Consider the following 21918-nt stretch of genomic DNA (forward strand, 5'->3'; position numbering starts at 1 on the left):
CAGAGGCTTTAACCCACTGAGCCACCCAGGTGCCCCTTCTTATCTGTGTTTTAAAAACTTTATGCTTTAATATGTATTACAAAACCAAATATGATCATCACATCATCACCTAAAAAAAAAATCTCCTTTCCTTTCTTCCACACTAATTTAAAGTATTATTGAATTCAGTAGTCTTTCAATGATTTTCATCTCTAGAATATCAATGTCTACTGGGAATTCTATGATGTACAACCACCATTCTAAAGAATTGAGATTTTCTTTTTCATAGTCTGAATTCAAAGTAATAAAAAAGAAATTTAAAAGGAACTAAGAAAAAATGGACTAATAAATAGTAATATTTTAGATACCTATCTTTAGCTCTTTCTGAAAAAGTCAGCCCCAATTTTCTTTTTCATATTCTTATTTCTCTTTTTCAAATTCCATCTTCTTACCTCCAAACTAAAAAAAAGTTAATAACTTTTTATTTTAGAATTACAAAAGGAAAGGAGATAGAAAACTTGATTTTAATTATGTACATTAATTCAAATGTCAATTACCCTTAAAATATACATATATAGACACATATATATAGTATATATATATAGTATACACATAGGTATACATAAACATACATACACATATATATTTACAAAACAATTCCAATGTAATATCTAAGCCCACAACATGTGATACAGAATGATAAACCACTGAAATCTCAAAGGATGTTTGAATAGCATTTCAGCTGAAACAAGTAAAAAAGTTGAAGCCAAAATAAAACAGGTGTGACCAGGACCACTCAGAGGTCTTAAATGGCTGATCAAATACCAAACACAATACTTAAAATCCTGAGTGTCAGGAAATTAACTTGATGAGTTGAGATGTACAACTATATGAAAGTAATGTTGAAAGTTGTTGGAAATATGGGAAGGAACAAAATTTTGGCCCTGGTTTCTATGCATGAGTTTATATAGTCTTCCCATTTCTTTCAAGTTAAATTTATAAAAGTAATTGGCAGAAAGGAGAAAAATGTTTAAAAATTTTTTAAAAATCAAATTTTAAAAAAATTTTAAAAATTAAAAAAAAATCAAATGTCTTTGTAATACATATTATAGGTCATATTTCTATACTTTCCTGGGTCTGGATTTTAACAAATTAGTTATACTGTGATCATATTTTGAAAAAAAGAAACATGAAATTTTAGAAGTCCTAGAATAGGGTACCTGGGTGCCTCAGTCAATTAAGCGCCTGTCTTCAGCTCAGGTCAAGATCCCAGGGTTCTGGGATCCAGTCTCCCCTCTCTCTGCCCTTCCGCCCTGCTTGTGCTTGTGTTCTCTAGCTCTCTGTCTCTCTTGCCCACACACACATTCTCTCTCTCAAATAAATAAATAACATCTTAAAAAATAAATAAAGTCCTAGAATAAAAACTACTTTCACTCTAGATTCTTTGTGCTCTTTGTTTGGTAGTCACTGCCCTAAACTGTTTCAAGACACTAGCAGTGAATATCTCCCTTTGAGATTCAAATATTTGGACAGACACTGACTTTGGGAAATGAAAGTTCATAAGGCATTATTGTATTGAAACAAAGATAAGGAACATATCTTGCTTTAAGCATATTAGGGACCTGAATCCTTTACTGTGACTTCTCTGTCGTTACTGCATATAGAGCTTTTCTCTTCAGTTCTACAGAGCTTGAGATATATAAATTCATTTGCATACTTTTCCCTATTAATTTCAAGTTTGGATAGTTAACCAAGGAGATAAAGTTTACCCTGATTTCTCAAATAAGGATGAAATGCCATTTGCACATGTTCTGTCTTGCAGTTGTCAAACAGGCAAAAGCCCTACAGAGATCATGACCAACTCAGTATCTTTGTCTTCAGCATTTTTGTCTTTTCTCATGTAGTCACTGCCTTTTTTCTTTTTAATTTTTTAAAAGTAATCTATATTCCCAACATGGGGCTTGAACTCATGACCCTGAGATCAAGAGCTGCATGCTCTACCAACTGAGTCAGGCAGGGGTCTCTAATTATGCCTTTGCTCAGCCCAGAAACCTTACTGTTCTTACAGATTATAAATTGGGACTCACCGACAGCAGGTCCACAGTGTTAAATTTAAATTTTTTAAAAAGTCATCATTAACACGAATGGGCTGTTAGCTTATACCTCCCTTTACAGAGCTGTAACTGCTACATTAATCAACAGAATGAGTCTGAAGTTCACCTCCGTGCCTGTGCCCAACATGCAGAAGATAGGATGATTTAGGATGACACAACTTAAAACTGGTCAACAAATTAAAGCATTGATAATCCATTATAAAATGTTTCCCAAACATTTTAAGAGTCTCTAGGCCTTTAGGATAAATATCTGGAAAAGATATGACTGCATACCAATCTACTGTGTTTTATTGAATTTAAGATACCATAATTAAAAAAAAAAGATACCATTATTTTATAGACCGTTAAAAAAAATTAAAACAATACTGATTATTATCGTAAGTAACACACTATCAATGGCAAGATGAATTTCAATCTCCAAGATGTTAAAATGTGAAAAGGTACGCCTTAGAACTGATGAAATCTGGTAATTTCCAGCACTGTGCCAGGATCAATCTACGGATGTTCCTGTTTTAAAGGGGTTAATAACTGAAATCTATGGATAAATAGGAATCTTTACCCTCCGAAATGCTTTATCCCCTTTTCTAACATATGAATATGTTTCCAAATATGAATAGCTAAGCATTCTTCTCTTTGTACTTAAAATAATTATAACTTCACACTCTTACTTACTCAGGTGGGCAGGGCTCAGTGTTGCAGGCTCTTTGATTTTCAGGTGGCTTACTGTCTGGGTCACAGTAATTGTTCTGGACAATAGAGTTGTCATCCAATCTTTTACAGACCACCTCCTGTCTTTGGACACCTTGAGAAAAAGAGGACATCATTAATTGAAGAGTAGTTTACTTTCCAATAAATTAGGTATGCATAGCTTTCTTCTGGGGAATCAACCTCACTGGATCGCTGCTGTCTTATCTGTTCCAGAAACACTTGACTGCTTCTCTAAAAAGGAGAGAAGGCCTGGTCGTTATACTTCAATTTTAGGCAAAATTATTGTTCTCATATTTAGAAACATAACTGTTTTCAGGTAATTTTAATCAATTATTATTCCCATTGTATTCCCATTGTGTATTCTTCTTCATGCTTACCTTAAAAAAACAAAAACAAAAAACAAAAAACCAAACTTTATTTTCCCAGCAGGTCATCAGATAAAATGTATGAATATACATTTCAATGCAAAACAATGATTGTTATCTATTTAAAAATAAGACAATAGGGACAAATTTACTTTTTGGTATTTTGTAGGACAAATCCCATCAATTTAGTCTTTGTCAGGAACACATTACATTCACACATTTCATTCTTTTTCTTCCACTTACAGATTTATTTTTCTAAAAGCCCACAAAGTCTAGAATTTAAAGATTGCTGTAGGCCTCTTTTAGACTGCATTAGTCTGTTTGTTTTAACAGAGTTGGCCCTCTGTTGATTATACCACTGTCAAACAGCTATATATATATTCCTTGAAATAATAACTCAGAAGATTATTATCTCAGTCTTAAAAATTAGTCTATGTGAACTGTTTGCCACAGCTAAAAATATTCTCATTATAAAATTTGTAAAATTCTATATGTTTGTAAAGGAATTGTAAAATTCTATGTTTATTATTTATTGGCAAAGATATCCACCACAACTTATTCACATTTCACAAAATACAAAGACGCACACAAACACACTGTTATTTGTAAACATCCCTGAGTGAGTAGAACTTAAGCAAGCTCATTTTTTACTTTAGTGTCAAGGAATCTAAAGAAGCAAAGCTAGGTATACCAAGATATCAGAGAAAAAGTAAAACTAAAAACAATGATATATGTTTCAGATCATATAGAGGTAACAGGTTACTCCTGGAATTGGAAATAAAAGCATAAACTGCCCCCCTAATCCCCCTCTTATCTCTATAACCAGGTAAGTGAAATTAGCCAGAAAGAGTTATAAAAACAGCATTAGCGGTATCCAGGAAACCACAGCTTCACACCTAGCTAGCCCCACACAAACCCACAGTTTTGCTTTTTTTTTTTTCATCTGCTTTTAATAATACTCTAAAGACATTAATCTCAAATTAGGGAAATCAATGTACAATAGGATCATTCAGTGAAGGAAATATCACCTTAAAAGACATATATCAATGCTTCCCCCAATGTCCTTTAAGAGTCTTGAATATTCTGCAGGTGGGGTGCCTCAGACATCAGGCTACACATACTTTTAACTAAGCAAGATAGAGAAATCTATGACTCTGATTAGGAAAATTATTAAGTCCTGGAGCCTCTGTGGTGGTGGAGAGTAGTAGAAGAAGGTATAGTTTACTATTTGTAGTGACCCAAGACTTTTACTAATCTCTTTGAATAAATTTTTAGGTTTTCCTAAATTTAGGGGTCTAAAATATAGCCAACAACTTACTGGCAAAATAACTTAGAATATGTGTTGTATTCATTCCGTCCTAACCCCTAGAATAGGCCAAATCTCAGTTTATGTGACAACAGTTTGGAATTTTTAAACTATTAAACTTTACATTTTTGTGGGAAGAATGATTCACATCAGGCATCACTGTGATCCATTCACACATGTTCCACAGTATTCATCCGATAATATCTCCCCATTGTGTCTTTCCAGGGGGCAGATAACTAAGTCCATGTGACCCACCTAGACAAAAATCTCAACATTAGTCATAGGATTCAACTACCAATTGCCACAGTGACTCAGAATATTCATCCACCTAGTTCAACACGTTGTTCCTACTAGGGAGAGTAGGGGGTTATTTTTGTATGTTTGGATGATCATTTTTTTTAAAGCCATTCAAATATGATTATACTTGGAGAGGGGGACTCAAACCATCCACTTACACAGAGGACTTATATAAGTTTACCCATCTGTGATAATTATATTTAATAATAAAAAATCTGATTACATTTGCAATAAGAAAGTTTCATTCAATTCAATACTTGGTTGTTTTTCAGGAAAGAATAAACATTTTCAACACTACAAAATGAAACTGATGTTGCTTTGCATCAATGTCAGGAACATCAGTTCAGTTTCTACAGGTTAAGATAAAATTCTACTTCTTTTAAATTAGCCCTAGAAATGTCATTTGGTTATAATACATTAGTTTTTAAAAGTAGCCTTTAATGTAAAAGCAAGGCCTCTGTAATTTGAATCACAGGTGAAATATTAGTTATTAGAGGTGAGATTTATATCTGATCCTAAGATAAATTCCAACCACATATGTATCTTGAAAAGCTTAACTACATAACATTTATTGTTGAAAAATTGGAAAGTAAATAAAATCACAAAAGGAACAAAATAAAAAATTTCTATAATTTCATATCCTTGTTCTGGATCTTTATTTTTGGGCTATTTTGCTTTTTAGTGGGATCCAATAATTAGTTTAAAATTACATAGTACACAAACTGAACATGCCACTGAAATGTGGTTGACAAGTCATTCATTCATTCATTCATTCACTCATTCAACAGAGAATAGTCACGAAAAGGAACTGTGGTTAAGAGATACTAAGTGCTAAGAATTATAAATTGAGTTAATTTTGGTCATGCCTTCCAGACTTCTTAAAAACTAGGAATTTGGGCATTTTGGGGGTTCACTTCAGTTTCATAAAATTTCAGAACACTAATTTTTATGAAGTAAAAATTAAAGTCCTTGAATAAACAGCTGAAATTACTCTATATTTCATGAAGATGCATTTTTCCTTGCATTCATCTTGTATTAATTTTCTTCTAAAATGTTCTATTAGACATTGTGGTATTTCACACTCAAGAACTGACTATACCAGGAATCTATTCCAGATCTTCTGACAATGCTGATCTATCTTCCTCTAGCAGCATAAAAATCCCCTTCCAACTTTTACCCCCACACTTGGCAGATTCACAGTTTTTTGTTTTTGTTTTTTTTCTTTTTAAATCAGTAGCAACAGGATAACTCTAAACCAATGCACCTAATTTAGGATGGATTTTGAAACACATACTCTGGGACTAAGGAAAATGAAGGTTTTAGCTTTAGAAAGTAGAAAATACAGATCAAGTAGAAATAATCTCAACTAAGTCAAAAAGAAAAATGATTGAGTTTAGAATCTTTTATATGATTAAGCCTCTTATATATAGCTTCTTTAAAGTAATCTGTAAAACAAAATAAATATTGTAAAGTAATCTGTAAAACATTGCTAAGAAGTTGATTCAAAGCTTGAGAATAATTACATCCAGTTACAAAAATCACTATGTCTTCAAATCTAAAGACTTACGTTTTATAACCAAAAACAGAAAATGTGCACATGGCCAGTCAGAAATGCCTAATCAAAAACAAAATTCTAGTAATCTAGTGTCCATGTCCCCTGGAGATATGCAGATGTTCTACGGAATATAATTGGTCAAATTTAAAACTGCACTAATTGCATTTTATTTTTAAACATCTAAAGTTACCAGATGCAAATTCTATACCTGTTTAGTTAACATAATCTCTCTTCCATGGTTAAAAAAATTAATGGTTTCATATCATCAAATTTAAGTACCAAAATGTCACTACTAATACATATTTACTTAAAACTCTCTAAAATGGGTGGATATGTTTAGAGATTTCTAATTTGCTTATCAAAGAATCAAATATGATGGTTCTTAACATACAAACATAACCATTAATTTTAGTCTCTAAATTTAAATTGATCAGATCTTATATTTAATATTTAACTTTCAGCCAATAGTTAAAAGTTACAGATGACCAGGGCGCTGGGTTGAGTGACCAGCTCTTGGTTTCAGCTGAGGTCATGATCTCAGTCTCATGAGATAGATCCCTGCAACATGTTCCATGCTCAGCTCAGAGTCGGCTTCCCCTCTTCCTCTTGCTCTGCCCCTCCCCCTGCTCATGCTCTCAAATGAATAAATAAATAAATCTTTTTTTAAAAAAGTTATAGATGATCTATTTTCCTACCAAAGTTTCTCTTGTCCAGTGAAAGGAAGGAGTACCCAACTTGTATCACTGCTCTAGCTATCTATCAGGAAATGGCTTTTAGTATTTTGAAAGAACATAAAGCCCAGGAAAGTTATATAGAAGCCCAGGAAACTGCAAGTCTGTCTAGATGGAATCCTTCAACCACTATGCTTACTCTCGGAGATGGTGATGGTTCAAGTGAAGACCATAGGGTCTTCTGCTCAGCAGCCACATTCCTAGGGCCAATCCTGAGCAAAGGTTCTAGAGACCATAGTGCCTCTCAATTTCCTCTCCTCCTTTTCAATCCCTTCTCTATTCCTCTTATAGGCTGTTCAATGTTCTTATATCCCACTTCTTTCTTTTTTCATAAAATTAAATAATTTTATAATTATTATATACTCATTTGTAACAATATTTGGCAATATATTGTCTTTCACAGAACAGCTGATCATTTTAAAAGCAGAGAGGAGGGAACCTGATGCTCATAAATTACCACCTAAAGTTCACTTGAAATCTGTTAAACCAAGAGGTATATGGGGCAGCAGGAGAAAGACCTTCTAAGTCTTCTCATATCTACTCTCAAGACTTAGGATTCCAGTCTTAGACCATTCAATTGGTGAGTAAGCAGTCTATAACTACATGTGAGTGAGTCCATAATGAAAAGAGAGGTATAAAGAGAGGTATAAATGCATCCTTGGGATTGATGGGCTAACCAACATCTAAGTAACTTAACCTAGCAGCATAGCGTATCATATCTACCCAAGAAACAGTTTTCTGAAGAGGAAGAGGGGAGAAAAAAGTCAAAATGTTTGAGCTTATACTACAAATGTTGTTGGTGGCTAAGACAACAATTTGCTTAACCACTGCATCTAAAGTAGCTAGCAACCAAGACAACACTCTATATAACCAAAATATGTAGAGCATATAGCTAGCAATGTTAATTTAAATCTTCACTGTAGATAGCATCCAAAGAGCAACAAGTGCCAGGGGGAAGGGGAATATTCTCTTTGCTCTGCCTCTCACTGATGGAATCTGGCTATTGTGCTGTGTGATTATTGGCCAGACACACACATTTGCAGGGCAGAGTAAACTCCATCTGCGTTGGATCTAACAGCAGGCACCCAGTGTACCTATCTGCTCCAGGCATATACTTTCTTCTTCTGAATCGCTTCCTGCTAGTTTTTATCTTTCAAAGGCTTCATTTCACTGTATTTCCCAGTGTCTTCCCTTCTGTCCTAAGCAAAACTAGATGTTCCAAGGAAACACAGGATTATATGCGCACGCGTGCGCGCGCGTGCGCGCGCACGCACACACACACACACACACACACACACACACACAGTGCAACTTTAAAATATTGTATTTTTCTGCAGCGACTCTGTTTAACGATGGTAAGGTAGGGTGGGGCATATACATATTGCATTTATTTGAAGTCATACTAACCCAAGAGGGAATCTTTTTTTTCCTTTTTTTAAGATATCATTTATTTATTTGAAAGTGAGAGAGAGAGAGAGAGAGAGAGTGGCGGGGGAAGGCCGAGGGAGAGGGAGAAAGAGAATATCAAATCTCACACAGGGTTCCATCTCATGACTGGGAGATCAGGACCCAAGCCAAAACCAAGAATCAGACACCTAATTAACTGAGCCGCACACATGCCCGTCCCTGGAGGGATTTTCTACCACTCATTAGATATTAAAAGGAATGTCTTCCATGGGAAGTGTCTCACTTAATTTAACTCACTTAATTCCTACTATGTTTAAGGCATGGTTTTTCATTATCGTAAGGGGTAAAATTAGTGAGATAGTTTTGACTTCAGTAAGATTACATTAAAATGGGGGGAATAAGACAAGTGCCAATATAATTACATTATGGAAAGTACCTCATCTAATAAAATAATACATTTTCAGGTCTAATCATTTTGGTTTTACGGTCCTCCTATCTTGTCATACTGTTGTCTGATTTCTCTTTCCCTGATCTTCAGTGATCTTAAGCACTCTTTTCTATCTTATCCCTTTTTACTTTCTCTTGTTATTATACCTTTTTGTGAGTTCTGGGCAGTTTAGAGAAATGACCTAAGGTAAGTTTTCACTTTCTTGGGTAAAACAAGGCAATCAAATTAAATCATTTTTAATGTTTCTTCCAGATTCAAAATTTTACGAAAATTATCTCCTCTTTTCTTTTCCACAATTCAGTTGTTCAGTTTCTTTCCCTTTTACGTCCACTTTGCCCCCATTTTCTACAGAATAATAAGTCTGGAAAACACACATTTGTTAAATTCCTTTAGTTTTGTAGTCTTGTTTCAGTGGTGGGGTTCTTACCAATAGACATACACATGATAGGGGGTAAACATGTCAAGAGGCAGAACACAGCTAGAAATAGGAATTTGTGAGAGGCAAGTTTCCAGTAAAGAATTGACTCATAATATACTAAAAAGAAATTTCCATGATCTATAGGAGCTTGTTTTTGATACTTTACTAAAAATTTTAGAGAAATGATGTTGAGAGTAGAAGAAGACCTTAAACTTCTATACACTGTGCTGAGTTTATTACCAATAGAAAAGGTTTCCTTTTATTTTTTTAAAGACTGTATTTTCAAGTACACATTTCTATACTGAATGTGTGGCTCAAACTTATGGCCCCAAGATCAAGAGTCACATGCTCTACCAGCTGAGCCAGCCAGGTGCCCAGAAGCTTTTCTTTCTTCCTTTCTCCCTCCCTCCCTTCCTTCCTTCCCTTACCCTTCCTTCATTTTCTTTTTATTTATCTTTCTTTCTTTCTTTCTTTCTCTCTTTCTTTCTTTCTTAGATTTTATTTATTTATTTGAGAGAGAGAGAGCAGTGTGTGTAGGGAGACGGGCAAAGAGAAGGGGAAGCAGACTCCCCCCGTGGATGAGGAGCCCAACATGGGGCTCGATCCCAGGACCCTGAGATCATGACGTGAACAGAGGCTTAACTGACTAAGCCACCTAGGCATCCCCAAGGCTTTTCTTCTAGCTATAGATAACACCAGCTACTTTCTTAGAACCAAAGAGCAAATATTTCAGATTTGAGTTATAAAAAAGCTGTATAGCTTACTAATTTACTCAAATAAAAAAACATGGGAATAGTAATATCAGAAGTTCCTATAAAATTGGGATGATGTTTACATTTAAAAAGGTTTAAAAAAATAAAAATAAAAACAAAATAAAAAGATTTAATTTTTTTCCAAAAGGATTTTATGTATTTTGAAAGATGCATAATGTTATGACTGTTAAAAATGCTATTTAGGACAAAATGTTTGTGAAGTGAAACATGACCTGTGACACACAAATCATTAATACAATAGGAATGCACTTAAATTTTGCTTTCAGCCTTACCCAAGTTTTTCAGTGAGTGAACATGTATGCAGGCCCTGATCATGTTAGGGAAGAATAAAATCTCTAAAGCAATAGAAACAAGATGAAACAGGAAGGAAAATAGCACCAGGGGAAATGTTGGGGTCAGCAGAGACTTCTTGCCTTCAGCTATACATCCTAACATCAGAAAATGCAAGCCAAAATATGCAGGAGTAACAGTAAAAAAAATCAGGTTAACACACCAAACTTTCATATATAAAACTTTTTAAAAGAAGTTAGAAAGCTTAAATAATATTGAAAATGCACAGGAGAATTCCAAAAACAATTTTAAGTGTATTATATAAGAGAAGCCACATGCTTAAGTAAAAAGATAAATAGAAATAATTATTATAGACAAACAAATGAGCAAACATTTCCTCTAGAAGTGTGAACCAACTAAGAGCATGAATTGCCTAGAGCTGTTGCTCTTCTTCAGGCCATGTATGATAACTGAGCCAGTGCCATTGAGGGCTACAGAGACAAGGCTATCCAGAGCTGAGATGTTCACAGGTGCCCTGCTATGATGCCTGGCACAGCTAAACCCATATATTATAGGGCACTCTTACTTCCCAACATTGAAAATGACCTAAAAGAAGAGGATACCGGAGAAGTGAATAGGGAAAAGCCATGCCCAGAGCAATGATAGAGTTTGTCTAGTCCTACAACTATTTTACATTTCAAAGACCAAAGAGAAAATCTGGGAACAACAAACACAGATGAATATAAATCTTTATTTTTCTAAACTCAAGTCAATTTCTATGAGGGACTTGTATTATTAAAAACATCACAGTGATCTATTTTATGTCTAAGTTGGTGTATACAGGAATCAAATGTAAAATGACGCTCATAGTTTCAAACAATAGTACATTGTGTAACTTCAAACAGAAAGGATTTTTTGCAGGGAATTTTCCTTAAAAACTAACTATATAACTATATTTCTTCAAAGGGAAATAAATGGCAATGAGTAAAGTCCTCCTAATTATTCAAACTAAAATTTCCATCTGTTATTTTTTACTTAAATCTGAAAGTAACTTAAGGATGCTAAGTCCTAAATCAAAGAGAAGTAAACTTAGTTATAAGATTTGACCTTTTTATGTCTTTCATACTTGATTTCAATCAAGTCTACTTTGAATCTTGAAAAACAATTGGATTTTGTTTTCTTCTCTCTGCCCCATTTTGGGGCTTCTCCACTCTGAATTTGTATCAAAATTACAGTGTATAATTTATAAGCTGTAATACATATTACATATTATTATTGTGTTTATAAAAGACTCTGAAAACACTCATTTGTTTGAAGCACATTCTGTTAGTTCACTAATAGTGTGAATTGACCATTATTAGTGATTTAAAAAATGTTAGGTAGCTTGGGGTGCCAAGCTGGCCCAGTTGGTAGTGCCTATGACTCTGGATCCCAGAGTAGTGAGTTTGAGCCCCAAGTTGGATGTAGAGTTTACTTAAAAATAATTTTTTAAAAAGATTTATTGACTTACTTATTTGACAGAGAGAATTACAAGTAGGCAGAGAGGCAGGCAGAGAGAGAGAGGGAAGCAAGCTCCCTGTTGAGCAGAGAGCCTGATGCGAGGCTCAATCCCAGGACCTTGAGATCATGACCTGAGCCAAAGGCAGAGGCTTAACCCACCCAGGAGCCTCGAAAATAAAATCTTTTAAAAAGATGTTACGTATTTTAGAATTAGTGAAGAAATTAAAAGGACATCTGTGAAAATGTAAGGCATTTACCTGTTTTATCTGGTACTATGAGAGATGTTTTCTTTCAGTCAGGTATTAGTATGAGCCTAAAGATTGTATTATATTTTTTCTAATAATTACCTTTAAAAGACAATTTTAAAATTGTTTTGTTATAATGGAATTACTATACCTTTTTTTCCCCCTGAAGATTTGATTTATTTGAAAGAGAGAGAGAGAATGAGCAGGGGGAGAGGGAGAAGCAGGCTCACTACTAAGCGAGTCTGATGTGGAACTCAATCCCTGGACCCTGGGATCATGACCCGAGCCAAAGACGCTTAACCAACTGAGCCACCCAGGCACCCCAAACTGCTGTACTTTTAAGTGCACATTATTCTTGTGTTGTGTCAAAAATGAAATATATAACATATATTCCATAGAAACAATGTAGAAATATCCAACTTTTTAAACAGGCCAAAACAATCTGCATGACAGATTTATTAAAATAACTTGAAAATTATGTCATTAATAAACGGAATAGTGTAGGGGTGCCTGGGTGCCTCAGTCAGTTACACATCTACCTTAGGCTCATGTCATGATCCCAGGGTCCTGGGATTGAGCCCCACATTGGCTCTCTACTCAGCAGGGAACCTGCTTCCCCCTCTCTCTCTCCCTTTCCTCCCTGTTCCTGCTCTCTCTCTCAAATAGATAAAATCTAAAATAAAATAAAATAAATGAAATGAAATGAAATTGTGTAGATTATTACATAAACTTGTTAGGTAGTTAATTACAAAGAAAAATTCGCTATCAGTTCTCTTTTACATATTTAGGGTATTTTTTTCTTCTTTCTTTCTTTCTTTTTTTCTTTCTCCCTCTCCCACCCCCTCTTCCTCTCCTTCTCCTTCTTCTTCTTTGCTTTAATCACCCACCAATCTTAAACTGAACTAACAGAGATGGGGGAAGGAAACATACTCAGGACACAAAAGAAGGAAAACTTAATGCAAATATGAAGGAAAGGTTTACACAGTATTCAAGACCTCTAGTTCCTTAATTGGAAGCACAGAAGAGGCTCTGATTTTAAATTCTGAACATCACCAGGATAACCCTGATTAAGGAGTTTATAGGCATTTTTTTCCTTTTATGAAATGAATTTCAACATCTATTGGAAGAAAGGGAGATGACTAATTTCTATCTACTTTAATATACTCATTTTACCTTAAATCTAGAGTTCTCAAACTTTCCTGGTTCATGACACCCTTAATGTCTCAGTAATTTTTTCACAGCCCTCCTAGTCAGAAAAAAAAATATCTAAGAGTTTTACTTATTAAGTAGTTAGGTCCAAACAACTTAGTAATAATTGTTGTGATAAATGACCAATGTCACTGTGTTTCCATCGAAAACGTAGAACATTCTGCTGTATCTTTTGTGAATTTGCTGCAGTATTCTGGGACACCGTGGTAAAGTTTGAAAAATATGGGCCTACATCAGGAAAATGCAAAATAGTAGTCGGAAACTATATAAAGCATCCTAAAAATATTAAAGAATAGAAACCATCTCCAATATGTATAAGAATCCAGATGAATCAGGTGAAATCGCAAAAAGAATGAATTAAAAAAAAATTTTGTCCTAGCTAGACAGAAGAAACACACAGAATATCTTTTAAGTTTGTATGTTATTCACGCACACATATACACACACACACAAACACACAGCCTAAGATGACATCCAGGGAAGAAAAAGAAAAAGAAATAAAATAAGCATCTAAATAAGCATGAAACATACAAGAAAAATTAATTAGGCTAGGTAAACGTAAAATAAAAACGAATGATAAAATTTTAAGTGGTCAAAAACAATTGATTGGAAACATTCCCGAATAACCCCATAGTATATATATATATGAAAAAAATCTGTACTTTGATCTTCAAATAAAATCAAAATTGTCTCTAAAAATAAAACTGTCTTCTCCCTTCTCCTTCTCAATATAACTATAGTTTTAACTTATCTTTTTCTCTCTGAGCTGCCAGGCAATGTTCAACAAAGAGATGCCAAGATCTGTTAGCAGAAACCTGACAAAATTGAGTTCTTTTCTATGCAATTTTTGTACTTCTATACAAAGATAAAGAAAACCTTAGAAAAAAAATTTAGAGAAAATAATCAGCTGGTGTCAAAAGAGGCAACTGCAGGCCAAAGACTATATTTAGAGCATAAATTTTAAAAAATACATGTAAAATATTCATGTATTTCTGACTTTTCTTTGCATCACAAATAAAGCATTCTTAAGACTTTCTTTTTAACAGAACAGGTACAAACTTGAACGCAACAGTGCAGCGACTCTCAGTTAATTAGCTTTGCAAAGCTTTGCTTTAAAGCCTACGGGTTGCATCAGATAAGAGGGGTGAGGGAGGAAAGAGAACAGTTTAAATGGTTGGAAATGAGAGCACAGCCAGCCAATAGAGAAGGAAATTATCATGAATACTGATGCATTTTGCAAAAACTCATTTCCTAATGAAACAAAATTTCCTAAAACAATAGATGACTTCCTCTAGAACCATGTCACAAAGAGAAAAAAAAAGTTATCAGTTTTCCCAAATGGTGAGTTAAATAAAACAGGAGTCATTTGCCTCTGACTTGTGTGTTTAAATTAAACTTGGTTGAGTTTATAACCACTTATTCATTGTAACTCCCTTAAGTACCACAGAAATTTGAAATTAGAGGGAGAACTTTGGACTTAGCACAATTTCACTAGGTCTTAGTGAAAAGGTTAAGAAACAATACTTAATAGTTTCAGTCAGTTTCAAAAGCATTGATTAGATGCTTATAAGTGATCCATCAGGTAAAGAGAGCATGTAAATAAACTGAAAAAGAGCTTTCTAAAGGCATGTCCAAGGCTGATGGCCACACTAAACAAAATGATAAAATTAATTGGCATCCTACTACATTTTTCATTCCCTATGCTGATGTCTTATTCTACTTTTCCACCCCAAATACTTATAAATAAATCTCATTAATATTTGCATTATTTAACTAGTAGCTAATTAGCAACAGAAATGTGAGTTAATACTACCAATGGCATTTGTATCTGAATGCAAATTATCTGAATACTAAAGAACTTTCCATCAGCCTCAATGGCAGGACTTCCCAACCTTGGCTGCATGATGGAATCACCTAGTAAGTTTTAAAAAATCTGATGCCCAGGCCACACTCCTGACAAATTAAATCAGAACTTCCGGGGTGCGGGCCCAATCATCAGAACTTTTTCTAAGTTCTCCAGGTGATTCCAATGTACAACCAAAATTAAGAATCACTGGCTTTAGGGGCACCTGGGTGGCTCAGTCGTTAATCGTCTGCCTTCGGCTCAGGTCATGATCCCGGGGTTCTGGGATCGAGCCCCGCATCGGGCTCCCGGCTTGGTGGGAAGCCTGCTTCTCCCTCTCTCACTCCCCCTGCTTGTGTTCCCTCTCTCGCTGTGTCTCTCTGTCAAATTTAAAAAAAAAAAAAAAAAAAAGAATCACTGGCTTTAGGCAAAGCATTTGAAAAAATAAAATTTCAAACTAGTGAAGGAGATTTTTTTTCGTAGGGATTTATTATGTTGCTCTATGGAGGTTGTCAACTGGTGGGAATGCTCTGTTCGAAGTAAAGGACCATATTTATTAAGAGAGACTGCTACATTTAAAAAATCACTAAATAATTTCTAAGTCTTGATTTTAGGAAGTTACCTCACTTGGGCTTTGGGTACAAAATAGGGATAATAATAGCAATGCCTAGGCTCATGGTGCTGTTGATGATGATCAAATGTAACAGAGTACCAGAAAATGCTCTATAAACTATAACATTTTATTTAGTATTATGTAGCTGAGCTATAGAACCATTTATCATTAAAAAGACTAGCTGTAATGTAGATTATAACTGTAATATGGATTATTACCTAAATGATTTGCCACTTTGTTTTAATAGGCACTTACTTTATGAAATCTAAGTGTCTAGCCCAGTGTTTCTCAAAGTATGGTTCCTGAACCACTAGCACCAGCATCACCTGGACACCTCAGAAGTGCAAATTCTTGGGGTCTATCCCAGACCTAACTGAATCTGAAATTGGAGGCAGAACCTAGCAATCTAATTTGAATAAGACATCCAGGCAATTCTGATGTTAAAATCTGAGGACCACATATCCAGCCAAAGTGAGTAAAAAGTGAGTATGAATGACGAATATCAAAGGAAAATACACAGTATTTGATATTTGAAACTTTAAAGGTTGCAGTGCAAAGACACAGTGGCCTAAATTACTACTTTAAAAAAATTCCTAAAGCTTTGTTTTCAAAAATAATATAATTCTCTTTACCCAGCCAATCTTTATCAATTAACACATTAATCATGAATCCAGTGGTAGTATATAAATTTGAGAATCAGATAAATCACAGAGCATATAACACTCCGGATAAGGAATAAAGAAACAAAACTCTAGTAGGAGTTAACAGTGGTTCAGAAAATAGTCAAGTTTTAATTCATTGGGCCTGCATGTCTCTCAGAGGAAGAATCACAACTGTATATTAAAAATCACATTTATCCTAAAGACAACACCCCACAGCATCTCAATGTTCTTATTCAGGCTACGGAAGTGTTTCATCACTTACTCAGAGAAAAGACCATTACTTAGACTGAATCACCAGCAATATTTCCTGCAGCATAAGATTTGTCATTGGGTCTGCTAAGCAACAGAAAAACAATCTCAAAACTTCTTATCTTAAGAGATATCATAAGAGAAAGCTATCAGCATTGCTCCCAAACTCAGAGTTTGTTATTTGTCACTAATAAAACATATGCAGGAGAGTAATAGGTGAGATCACTGAAGAGTCTTGTGAGATTGCAACAGAGAGTTCTTTGAGATCTTTCTTGTTTTCTCTTTTTCCATTTTAAAAAAACTTTGGGGGGCACCTGGGTGGCTCAGTGGGTTGAGACCGCTGCCTTCGGCTCAGGTCATGATCTCAGAGTCCTGGGATCGAGCTCTGTGTCGGGCTCTCTGCTCAGGGGGGAGCCTGCTTCCCCCCCCCCTCTGCCTGCCTCTCTGCCTGCTTGTGATCTCTCTCTCTCTCTCTGTCAAATAAATAAATAAATAAATATTAAAAACAAAAACAAAAACAAAAACAAACTTTGGTGTCCTCACACCTAGCACCACCCTGGAAAGATGAGAGTGAAATATCCCAATTAAGAACTGACTTTATCCCAATTAAAAACTGCTGTACCTCCTAAGAAAAATGAACAATTCTAAACTCTTACTTCCTACACTGGAAAAAACTAGCACAGGTAAATAATTGCCAAAATAATTAATTCCTTTTGCTCACCCACTCATCTATAAATACTTATTGAGTACCTAATATACTCTAGGTATTGTTCTAGGTGCAGAGTGAGTCTAGAGAGATGCACAGATGTCAGTGAGGAGGACAGAGATTCCATGTCTCCAGGTTTCAGTTTCTCTGTCAACCAAACCATTAGTACTCAAACTTGAGCAAGCATCACAATCACCTGGAGAGCTATTTAAAACAGACTTTTGAAGCCCACCCAGATTTTCTATTCTGTAGATCTGAGATCGGGTCCCCAAAGTAGCATTTCTAATAGATTCTCAGGTGATGCTGATGCTGCCAGGGCAGTGGCCACACTTTGAGAACCATTTACCAAGCCACCTGAATGCAGCTCTTCACGCTATCCCTGCCGACTTCCAAGCACTATACATCTCTCTTCCAAAGAAGACAATGGCCTGGAGACTGCCTCATGCCTGTTGTCATAATCATGTACAACTGAGCAAAATTCCAGTTTCAAGAACCACCTCAAACATCTACAATCAGTAAGCTCCAGAACAGAGGGAAAAAGTATAAACAACAGAGAAAATTCTCCTTCCAGGGGGTTCTCTCTATCCTTGCTTTTCTTTATATTTTATTCTCTACCATAAGAAATCATTTTTATATTATGATTTCCCAATGCGAGTGTTATGGAAAACACTCCTTTAGACTTTTCATATATCTTTAATAAAATCACAGCTTTTCTTCTAAATTCAGTTCTCATGGGCCTAACACCCGCCCTATTTGTCAGACTATCTCCTTTTTGAACAAAAGAATCATAGGGTTAGAAGGAACACTGAGAATTCACTTAATCCCTCCTTGGCCTCAGACAACACTGTATCTAAACCATCCCCAAATATAGCAATTTTTAGTACAAAGACGTACAGGCACTAAGAATTTCTCATTCAACATTCTGTCACAGACTTGAAGATACTAATATACTTTCCCTCAGCCTTCCCTTCTCCAAGCTAATCATCCTCAACATTTAGACTTTCCTCATTAGATTTCCTAAACTTTATTTGGACTCTTCCTTAATAACTTTATCCTACCTAATACTTCAGAGCCTGAATTATGTATGTACTGTTGTCATGAAGGCTTTTTTTCTTTTTTGGTATGTGAAAGAGATAAGTTAATTTGTAGCTTGAATAAAAATGAATTTAATTGGAACAGAGAAATATATATGTATAAATGCCACTAAAATATAATACAGTGGCATTCATTTGAACAATTAGTTTCAAATATCCTTTATTTTATTAAAATATATAGCAATGTCTTACAGTTTTAAAAACTTTACATTATAAATCACTAGCCATTTCACACATAAAATGGATTGGAATTAGAGATCTTTTAAAAATATGCCACAAATTGGGGCACCTGGGTATCAGTGGGTTAAGCCTCTGCCTTTGGCTCAGGGCTCCTGGGATTGAGCCCTGCATTGGGTGGGGGGGTCTCTGCTCGGCGGGGAGCCTACTTCCCCCTCTCTCTCTGCTTGCTTCTCTGCCTACTTGTGCTCTCTCTTTCTGTCAAATAAATAAATAAAATATTTTTTAAAATAAAATAAAATATGCCACAAATTATATATAACCATATTTCATGACACTTCACACAGGACAAGACAGTATTATTAATTTGCTTTTTTGATGTTTTATATCATGTTTGCTACTAAAGTTGGAGTAGCTAATCAATGATTTATTTGTGAATGATTCTAAAAATACTGAATATTATGTAATAATCATTTCGTGAAAATATCCGAGCCTCAAGAGTCAGAGGACTTTAGAAAGTCAATGAGTACAAGACAAGATAGGGTAAAGGCCATGTCCAATCATATGTTTCTGAGCAGTTTAGAAAGGGAAAATAGTTAATACACTGGAAATGGGGTAAAATGGGGTGATTCACCTTATTTCTATGTCTCCCGTTCTAAATATCACTATTCAAAATGAATCTTTGCTTTTGGAATGGTGAGGTGCTCTAAGCAAGCCTAGGCCTGAGGGATAGGTTTGTTTCCTTGCCTATTGGGACCAAGGTGTACGGTGGAGGCGATGCATTTAGTCTCCAGAGAGAAGGAAGATGCTGCTTGCACAGCACTTCTACTCACCAGTCCATGCAGCAGCAAGGGTGTTGGCTTTGAAGGAAGCCAACTGTCCTGCTCTCCCAGCCAGAGGTAAAGAATTGCATTGGTGGCCACTAGAGGGAGGAGGATTAGGAATAGAGTAAATTGTGGGGAAAAGGCACCCATGAAAAACGCACATGGGACAACCAACACATCACCAACCACCGCCTAGCAGCTACCTCTCTGAGGGACTATAATGGGGTCAGCATACACCATTAACCCAGAGACCCAGACACTAGGAGTTATTGTAGTATCCCAGTATATAGCCCCTTAACTGTGATGGCTGGAGAAGGGAGTTGAATAGGTTTGTGGGAAACACACAAGCACACAAACACAAACACGCAAGCACACAGACATACATTCTCATCCCCCATTACAAGAAGTTGAATCTGTGCCGTCTGATTCTTGCTCATTTTCTTATTTAAAACTCATGATGTTCTTTACCAAGAATGTGTTCACGAAAAGCAAACAGCCCACCTTCAAGATAGTCTTGGGAGAAGCACCAGCAGAGACACTCATTGTGCCAAGATGTATTTTACCAACAAATCTGTACAAATTACATGAGGTTAAAAACAAATGGAATATAATATAATTAAAGCAAAGTTTCTTTTTGCTAAATTACAGCTTGAAGCAAACCTGCAAGAAATGTTTCCAATTAGCTTCTTTAGCAAACACAAAGCATAGCTCAGAATATGTTTTGCTTTCCATCTGCCCTCTGGGTGGGCTGCCTAGTGTGTGTCTTACCTCCAGCACAAGTAGTTGAGCATTCTGACCAAGGCTGATGATTCCATGAAAAACCAACTTCATTGTCTCCACTGCCGGTCCGAGTGATGGGAACGTTGAATTTATACCTAATTCCCAAATTCTGTTCCTGAAGCAGAACCTGCCATTGAAAACAACTGGTGAAGATAATTAAAATACAATGAGGCTTCACTCAAATATTTATTATTTCTTTTGAAGAGGAAAATGTCATAAAGTAAGTCTTACAGGAAATTTAAGATAACCTGTAGAACACACGCAATGATATTGAATTTTCTCCTTCCATTTTCATGGGTAATTTAGAATCATTTCTCTTAAACGCCTTGTTTGGTTATAAAAATACTATTTAAGCAGGCATTGAAAAGATCAGTCATATGGAAGGAGCAGTATGGCCTTAACCTTACACAGATTTGATACCCTTGGGTAAACCATTTTCCTTTATTAACCTTAATATCACCACCTGTAAAACAGAGATAATAAAGCCTGCCCCTCTGTACCTCACAAGGCAGATCACAGATGGAAAAAGTTAAGTGGCAAAGACACATTTACCATGACAATGAGATTTTCTGAGGTGGGACCTAGAGCTTCCAAAGATTCTGGTTCATCAGTTGGTCTCTTGTAGTGAAAAGCAGTCCCAGCAACATCAAACTTCCGAGGCCAGTCAATAGTCCAGGCACCATTAATATAGTAATCATCTCCTTCAGATTTCAAAGCTAAAAAAAAAAAAAAAAAAAAAAAAAAAAGTCTATCTAAAATGTAAAACTTCATTTACCACAATGTCACTTATTAACTGCACTGGAGTGTACAATGAGTATCCATTTCATTTCCACTTGGAGATAGGATTCTTGGCCATTTGCTTAAGTAAAAATTAACATGGTAATTTTGCATGTGAACGTCAAGAAGATGTTAAGTATTTATTGATGATAGTAATAAAAAGAAATGAAAGTTTTATCTGGAGGAATAAACACATGGAACTAGCAAGGGAAATTATAAGAAAAGCAATAATTGGGGTAAGAGTAGGGAGAAGATTTTCTTGCCTAAAACTTGAAATTATAATTACATGAATATGAGATGAAGTGGACTTGTGGTACTGGCACACAGACAGACAGAAAAATGGAGCCAAACAGTGAAGAAATAAACCCAGGGCACCTGGGTGACATAGTTAAGCATGACTCTTGATTTCAGCTCAGGTCATGATCTTAGAGTCCTGACATTGAGTCCTATATTGGGCTCCATGCTCAGCACATAGCCTGCTTAAGATTCTCTCCCCTTGGCCCCTCTCCCTGTATACTCTCTCTTTCAAAATAAATAAATAGGGCGCCTGGGTGGCTCAGCGGTTTAAGCCTCTGCCTTCGGCTCAGGTCATGATCTCAGGGTCCTGGGATTGAGGCCAGTATCCTGCCCTCTGCTCAGCAGGGAGCCTACTTCCTCCCCTCTCTCTGCCTGCATCTCTGCCTACTTGTGATCTCTCTCTCTGTCAAATAAATAAATAAAATCTTTAATAAATAAATAAAATCTTTAAAAAAATTATTAAATTCTACATTATATCAATTTTACCTGAATAAAAACAAAATTTAAAAAAGAGAGAAAGAATAAATGCCAGATGGGTAAATATTTAAATGTATAGATAGTTAAATAATAA

At 35.5% G+C, this 21918-nt stretch overlaps 1 protein-coding gene across 5 annotated transcripts in view; it reads right to left on the minus strand.

The window, feature by feature from the left end:
* ADAMTS6 (ADAM metallopeptidase with thrombospondin type 1 motif 6) overlaps positions 1 to 21918 on the minus strand; it is a 312212-nt gene that overhangs the window by 32996 nt on the left and 257298 nt on the right. For 4 of the 5 annotated variants that reach the window (XM_047730844.1, XM_047730845.1, XM_047730847.1 and 1 more), the window contains 3 exons: positions 20826 to 20989; positions 20262 to 20400; positions 2766 to 2895 (listed from right to left, as the gene is read on the minus strand). In XM_047730844.1, coding sequence (XP_047586800.1) covers positions 2766 to 2895; positions 20262 to 20400; positions 20826 to 20989 — 433 coding nt within the window. Of the gene's footprint in view, positions 1 to 2765; positions 2896 to 19502; positions 19592 to 20261; positions 20401 to 20825; positions 20990 to 21918 lie in introns of all 5 variants that reach the window. The other variant, XR_007127597.1, reaches the window with a different exon arrangement.

This window comes from Lutra lutra, chromosome 5 (assembly GCF_902655055.1).
Source record: "Lutra lutra chromosome 5, mLutLut1.2, whole genome shotgun sequence".
NCBI classification, from domain to species: domain Eukaryota; kingdom Metazoa; phylum Chordata; class Mammalia; order Carnivora; family Mustelidae; genus Lutra; species Lutra lutra.